The 8,131-nt window shown below is 50.3% G+C and overlaps 1 protein-coding gene across 1 annotated transcript; it reads right to left on the bottom strand.

Moving 5' to 3' along the window:
• Nucleotides 1-1,429: 1,429 nt before the first annotated feature.
• LOC141161270 (olfactory receptor 5AN6-like) lies at nt 1,430-2,368 on the bottom strand. Its single transcript, XM_073646066.1, has one exon. It carries the CDS (start codon nt 2,366-2,368, stop codon nt 1,430-1,432), a length of 939 nt encoding a protein of 312 aa, XP_073502167.1.
• Nucleotides 2,369-8,131: the final 5,763 nt, after the last annotated feature.

Raw genomic sequence — 8,131 nt, 5'->3', positions numbered from 1 at the left:
ATCCATTGGTTCACTTTCTGGATTGTGACATTAAAGAGAACCAGCAGGATTTTGTGATGTAAAGTAAAGATGCGGGTGTAATGAGGCTGTAATACAAAATAGTTACCTTTGGTGAAGAAATCTGCTTTGTGGTTCTTCTTTAATCACCATTTAAAGTTACCTGCTAATTAGATTTCAGTGCACAGGGGCCAGACTGTACACAGGGTCTTTTACTCCCTGTCTGTGATTCCCTGACCCCTCTACCTTCCTGCAATAGGAGTACCCCAATCCTTCCATTTTCCTCTGGTCTGTGATTTCCAGCCCCTCCACCTGCCTCCAGTCTGTGATTTCCTGGCCCTTCCACTTTCCTCTGGTATGTGATACTGACACCTCCGTCTGTCTCCAGTCTGTGATTCCATGGCTTCTCCACCTGCCTCCAGTCTGTGATCCCCGACCCCTCCACCTGCTATATGACTCCTCGGCCCCTCCGTCTGCCTTCGGTCTGTGATCCCAAACCCCTCTGCCTGCGTCTGGCCAGTGATTCCAGACCCCCTTTGCCCACTTCCATCAGTGATCCCTGTCCACTCCACCTGCCTACGGTCTGTGATTCCTTGGCCCCTCCGCCTTCCCCCGGTCTATGATCCCCGGCCCCTCCGCCTGCCTCCGGTCTGTGATCCCCGGCCCCTCCACCTGCCTCCGGTCTGTGATCCCCGGCCCCTCCGCCTGCCTCCGGTCTGTGATCCCCGGCCCCTCCGCCTGCCTCCGATCTGTGATTCCTCGGCCCCTCCACCTGCCTCCGATCTGTGATTCCTCGGCCCCTCCACCTGCCTCTGGTCAGTGATTCCTCGGCCCCTCCACCTGCTTCTGGCATGTGACCCCTCGGCCCCTCTGCCTGCTTCTGGCATGTGACCCCTCGGCCCCTCTGCCTGCTTCTGGCATGTGACCCCTCGGCCCCTCTGCCTGCTTCTGGTATGTGATTCCTCGGCCCCTCTGCCTGCTTCTGGCATGTGACCCCTCGGCCCCTCTGCCTGCTTCTGGCATGTGACCCCTCGGCCCCTCTGCCTGCTTCTGGTATGTGATTCCTCGGCCCCTCCACCTGCCTCTGGTCAGTGATTCCTCGGCCCCTCTGCCTGCTTCTAGTATGTGACTCCTCGGCCCCTCTGCCTGCTTCTAGTATGTGACTCCTCGGCCCCTGCTCCTCTCCTGAATATTTCTCTTTATTTGTTTTTTTTTATTTGGTTTTACGTTGTCATAGAACCTTTATACCCCCAAAGTATTAGATATTTATTTTTAATACATTCTTTTTTTTTGTTCACTAACAGGTTATAAACCTTGTTATAAAAGATCCATCAATAATTTATCTGTAAAATGAAGTGAAGATGAAGAGAGGAATCATGGACTTTATCTTCAGAAAGTTCTTGTTATTTCCTTCTTGGTTGGTCGTCACACATTAATGTAAGGTCATTCTCAGGTTGAGTTTCCTGATGGCGTCCTTCATTTCTTTGTTCTTCAGGCTGTAGATCAGGGGGTTGATGGTCGGGATTATCACACAGTAGGACAGAGCCACCATCCTGTCCTCATAAGGAGAAAACTTATTGTCAAATCGAAGGTGAACAAACATGGCGGTCCCAAAGAAAATGGTAACAGAAACCAGATGAGAGCCGCAGGTAACAAAAGCTTTATGACGAGACTCTGCAGAATGGAGGAGGAACATGGCGGTCAGGATCCTGATATAAGAGCAGATTAATAAAATTGGGAGCACGGATGAAGTTGCACTTATGACTAGTTGATAGATCTCGACTATGAATGTGTTGGCACAGGCTATGGTCATCATTGGTGGAATATCACAGAAGAAATGAGCAATAACATGAGATCTACAATACGGCAAACTGTATATGAGGAAAGATTCGATGAGGGCATTCCCAAGTGCCAAAGCAGAGATATAAAGTATCACCCGATAACAAAAGCTGACGGTCATCACAGACATGTATCTGAGGGGGTGACATATGGCCATGTACCGGTCAAACGCCATCACTGTGAGTATGGCACATTCACAAGCTGCAGCTGCTATAAAAACAAAGAACTGAGAGGCGCAACCCACCAAGGAAATGGTCCTTCCCACCCAGAAAAAGCTCTGAAGAGCCTTGGGAACTGTAGAAGTGATAGACACAAGCTCAACAATGGACAAAACCTTCAGGAAAAAGTACATCGGAGAGTGAAGCCGAGGACTGAAATTGACGGCCATGATAATGAGACCATTACCAACCAAGGAGAGAAGATAAGAAAGAAGGAAGAACATAAAGAGTGAGATCTGGGTCATAAGAGACAAATCCGAGAAACCGAGAAGAATAAACGTTGTCCCATTACTGAGGGTTTCTCTTCTCTTCATCTTTTTTTAGGAGACTCTTTTCTACAAAGCACGAAACAACAGTTTTCATATGGATGACCCTCTCGGTGTTGGCTCTACACAAGTCATTTGTAAAGAAATCCCTCTCAGCTTCCTTGGGGACACTTTATATACTGCAGTGATTGGACAGTCGGTTGTGTGGTTGGAGATACAGACATTGTACAGATGTCGGGACAGGAAACTTCTGGAGAAGAAACCTCAGATCTCCAAACCCCTAATCATATGCAAGACAATTAAATGGAAGATGGTGGAAGAGGGAAGTAAAGTGTTTCCCCATCTGTGAGGACTTATTGGGGTGACAGGGTGATCCCGCATCTCCACTATACAGTGAAGAATTATGGTTTACAGAACTACCATGGACAAGATACAATGGAGACTCACGGAAGAGTGAGATGGAGCACCACGCTGGTAAAAAGTCCATACGTTAATTTATCACAGGGTTTCGGATATCACATGAGCTTTTCTAAAGCTCACGTTATATCACACAGTATACATAGAAATTAATGGATGCAAAATGAAAATAAGGTTTGTGATTGGACAAGTGATAGTGACGCACCTCCTGGGCCGTGTTGTACTCGGTGCCGGGCCAGTCGTTGCTAGGGGAGATGTCACAGTGGCGGTGACCCGGTCCGACGCTCAGGGCGGTCAATAAAAAGGGGATATTTACAGGGGAATTAAAGTTCTTATATACAGTTCGTGACACCACCTGTGGTATGCGGCTAGGGAGAGCTGCTGCTGCGGAGCAGGTCCTCTGGAGCTGGTGTGAATGCAGCAGAGTTGGTTTAGCTCTCCACAGGTAGAGCTTAGCTCCAGGGCAGTGTAGATGTTGTAAATGTTGTAGATGTTGCTGCTATGGTGTAGTGCAGAGGATGGCGCTGATAATGATCACAGAGACAGTAAGGTGCAGTCCTCAGGGTTTATTCACGGTTTCTTATACTTCCAGTTACCAGTACTAGAGTAACTTCCCACGGTGTCCTGTGCTTACTCAGGGAGGGGTTCAGCAAACTCCCAGGTCTCTCCGGAGTACATATCAGGACCCCCTTCTGTGTGTTCCTTCTGGCCGTCTCCCTGCACCTCACACCCAGTATCTCAGGCCAGTGGCCGCGGACCTTGCCGGGCGACGTCTTCTCTGTCCCCTGGGTCCTCTATGGCCACCTTTCTGGTGATTAGATGTGGCCTTTGGTTGCAGTACCTGAAATACTGCAGCCTCTGGTTTCCTAGTTGAGGCTTAAAGAACTCTGCTAGTTTAGGGACCGGTCCCCTCTGTGCGACCTTACCCCTCCACCTCCTGGTAGATTCGGGCGTACGGTTGGCCTCCAGCACTACCCGTACCCCTGGGGTCCCTTCCACGTTCCTGGAGCCCTTCTCTTGCTCCTCTCTCTTTCTTCAGTCTTGGGCCTCTCTGGCTAGGCCCTCCTCCTCCTGAGCAGAGCTCCTACAGAGCTCCTGCTCACTCTACTTCTCCTCTCAGACTCCCCACTCTCCCAAGATGGCTTCTCTCTATATACTATCCCTAACAAGTGCTCCCCTGAACTTCTTCCTCCACCCACACCCACTACATGGTTCCCCCTCACTTTAGTTCCCCCCACTCCAGCCAGGGACAGGGCTCAGCAGGGAAGCGACGCATCTTGCCCCTCCTGCTGTCTGGAGTAGTGTAGTGTTGGATGCAGGTGTTAGGGTCCCGGGCAGTACTCCTTCCTTACCTGAGAGTGAGATACCACACCTCTGGATGAGATGCAGTACCTCTGTGGCGACTGAACCCGCAGGGGTGCCACAATAGGGTGACAAAAGATCTTACCACATGTCCATATAATGCCCATTATACACATACGCCATCATGTAAATGAACTTGCACCCCATTTTATCCTTCTGCTGGTCGCTATGTTAGTCTGGATGTTGCATTGATGAGACCCGGGGTGGTACCAACTGTTATCATTCCTGCATGGTACTTAATCCCTGTTGTGTCTGACATGTCCAATATCATTCCTTTCTAGTAAGTCTATCCTCAGCCCACCAGATAATCTCTGTAGTATAAAGAATATTTTTTCTCTATCTCACACACTCATCGCGGACCTCCAGCTGGTGTAGAGGGCTACTGGGGAAAAATGTATGAAGATTAGCTCCTCTCCACGGCTTCTCTTTTCTCCGACCTTTTTTTATGTACGACCCTTTAACGAGCCTTGAATTATGAGTGCGGATACCAAAGTCGTGCCTCTCCTCAGTGCGGAGCAGGGTAATGGTGGGTTGCAGGGTTTGGATGGGAGTCTACATGGGCAGACAGGCTTGCACAGTTTGATGAACGTGTGCATTAATAAGCCTGGTAAACATGAAGGCAATGCCATTCACAATAATTCATATATTCTCGGCCTCCATATGTTTGGGTGCTGTTGTATCTCGTGTTTGCTTTTTCATTTCTCTAACAGCAGGCGGCGCTCCACGTTCATTTCATGTTGCCTGCACGGGCTGCCGTCTCTTCCTAAGCCTTCATTAAGCTTCTGAAATCATTCATGAAAGGGTAAATCAGGGAGTAGGGATGGATGTGTGTCATAATACATGGTTATTAGGATGACTCCAGCATGGAGCACTTTAGGGGCTCTGTCCACTGCTGAGACTTCAAGAGTTCTCCAAGATCTCCAGAAGTTTGCCTGAGTTCCCTGGTATTGAACTTCTACTGTAGACATTTCATATCTAGCTTCAATCCAACACAGGACACATTATCATCATCTTAGTAAATGAGATCTTTGCTGGTATGAATGGCTGTTGTAGGATAAACCTTTAATCTATTGATCAAGCAGAGCGTGACCCAACCCGAACCCAAAGCACAGAGAGGCCGAGCTACCTGACCCTGCGGTGATGGGCTGTTGAAGACAGTTGGTCTATAGGATGTAATATGCTCCAGGTGCATGGTGACTCACCTCGGTGTATGTTCACTAGAGCTCCAGAGATATAACGTGCTGCGATAATATAAAGTCTCACTAATCCTTAGAGATCTGAGATCATAAATCAGTAATAGGCCCCGTGCTCTTTGCTAACGTCAAATGTACAAATAATTCGTAGACCTTTGGGGAAATCGCGAGGAAAAAACACAAATATTGTTCTGGAATCAAGCAGAAAAAAAATTATATCAATGTATAAAATGAAATCAATAACTTTGTTTCTGGTCAAATTACACATTAAGGTTCTGCCGCTGAATGTACAAATCTTCAGCATCCTCTACCGGCAGCTCCTGTGTAATCACCGACCAATGACGTCCCCGATGTGCCCAATGAAGACAAGTCCGGAGACGCTGCCGGCAGCTCCTGTGTGATCACCGACCGATGACGTCCCAGATGTGCCCAATGAAGACAAGTCCGGAGACGCTGCCGGCAGCTCCTGTGTGATCACCGACCGATGACGTCCCAGATGTGCCCAATGAAGACAAGTCCGGAGACGCTGCCGGCAGCTCCTGTGTGATCACCGACCGATGACGTCCCCGATGTGCCCAATGAAGACAAGTCCGGAGACGCTGCAGCTCCTGTGTGATCACCGACCGATGACGTCCCAGATGTGCCCAATGAAGACAAGTCCGGAGACGCTGCAGCTCCTGTGTGATCACCGACCGATGACGTCCCCGATGTGCCCAATGAAGACAAGTCCGGAGACGCTGCCGGCAGCTCCTGTGTGATCACCGACCGATGACGTCCCCGATGTGCCCAATGAAGACAAGTCCGGAGACGCTGCAGCTCCTGTGTGATCACCGACCGATGACGTCCCAGATGTGCCCAATGAAGACAAGTCCGGAGACGCTGCCGGCAGCTCCTGTGTGATCACCGACCGATGACGTCCCAGATGTGCCCAATGAAGACAAGTCCGGAGACGCTGCCGGCAGCTCCTGTGTGATCACCGACCGATGACGTCCCAGATGTGCCCAATGAAGACAAGTCCGGAGACGCTGCCGGCAGCTCCTGTGTGATCACCGACAGATGACGTCCCCGATGTGCCCAATGAAGACAAGTCCAGAGACGCTGCCGGCAGCTCCTGTGTAATCACCGACCAATGACGTCCCAGATGTGCCCAATGAAGACAAGTCCAGAGACGCTGCCGGCAGCTCCTGTGTGATCACCGACCGATGACGTCCCCGATGTGCCCAATGAAGACAAGTCCGGAGACGCTGCAGCTCCTGTGTGATCACCGACCAATGACTTCTAGATGGAGACAAGTCTGGAGATGCTGCCTGCAGCTCCTGTGTAATCACCAACCAATGACGTCCCCGATGTGCCCAATGGAGACAAGTTCAGAGACGCTGGAGGCCATGGGAGCACATATATAGGCCACACAGTCTACTCACAGTAGTACTAACAACGTGCAACTTGGTGTTGTCATGTTGATAAATAGCTCCTGGACACTACCTGGAATGAAGACCGGGGGGCTTCGGCTACAGTGTATTATACCCCCTGTAAGGCAGCGAGAGGGATCATATGCAAGGGATGATATGTGTCTCCTAGGATGTGCATAGAGGCATATTGATCCCGCTGGATTGCAGTGCAGAATAAAAGTAAGTTTGGACTTGGTCAAGCTATTTCACTAAGTTTGAATGAAGAAAACCTGGCATGGGCTTTTATTCTTCGAGTGGACTACAGGAAGGCAGTGGGGTGGCCCACTCCCTCCAGCTCGGGTCTTATAAGTGGCTCATGGCCACAGATTCCTTTTGAAAACCTGTAGCAAAGGATTTGGTGTGTCAGTGCTGGGATTGCTAGCAACATAGCAGGAAAGCTCTGCAAGCTTGTGTGAGGCTGAACACAGGCCTGTGAAGGCACCACATCTGACGCAACCTAAGTGACACAGCGTGGCCATCTCCAACGGCAACAGGGTATCCCGGCTGCAATCCGGAGGACAGCTTTTGCTTTTGAGTTGTGAGTTTTTGCCAAATAAAGCCGTTTAAGTTGGACTTTCCTTGGGTCACTGCCTCATTACTGCACAGTGTGAACACTGCCACACTACATTATGGTGGAGAATGTGGGCAGTGTGAACTGAGGCATACCCCAACGCCAGCTGCATGTCTTTTATTAAGCCTGCCACATTGCAGCCGAGGCCCGCAGACAAAATGGAGGAACTGCTAAGGTAATTGGTCCTCACTCAGCGCAACAGCAGGAGTAGTTCCAGCAGCAGCAGCAGCGCACTAATGAACTGATTGTGCAGAAGATTGCGGCTCTGCGAGAGATGCCACCATCACCTACCTTTGAACGCCGTGAGGCCCGGGACAAGGTCCATTCCGCATTAAGGAAGCTGAGTCCTGAGGATGACGTGGAAGCCTTCTTCATTGTCTATGAGCGCACAGCGGAGCGGGAGAACCTGCCAACTTCCCAGTGGGCTGAAATGGTCTCTCCGTTCCTGATGGGAGACACGCAGAAGGCCTACTTTGACCTCAGTCGGGAGGATGCCCAGGACTATGCAAAGCTGAAAGGTGAGATCCTTGCCTGACTGGGGGTTAATACATATGTGAGAGCTCAACAGGTGTTTCATAGACTTTTGTGGATGCCTGACCCTCCAGGTTTCAGGTACATGACTTGCTGCAGCTAGTTAAAAGGTGGCTCCAGCCTGAGACCTTGATTCCATCCCAGATGGTAGAGAGAGTGTTGGTCGACCGGCTTGTGAGAACTCTGCCAGCTGCTATACAGCGTCGGGTGGGGCAAGGGGACCTGGGCAGTCTGGACCAGGTGGTTAGCCCGATTGAGGGGTATACGGCCACCCAGGACTTCATACGGG

The sequence above is a fragment of the Phyllobates terribilis genome, unplaced genomic scaffold (genome assembly GCF_046119375.1).
Source record: "Phyllobates terribilis strain yellow unplaced genomic scaffold, ASM4611937v1 Scaffold_9__5_contigs__length_417890890, whole genome shotgun sequence".
NCBI lineage: Eukaryota > Metazoa > Chordata > Amphibia > Anura > Dendrobatidae > Phyllobates > Phyllobates terribilis.
Note: the sequence above shows the minus strand (reverse complement) of the source record. Positions and strands in the feature narration are given on the sequence as shown.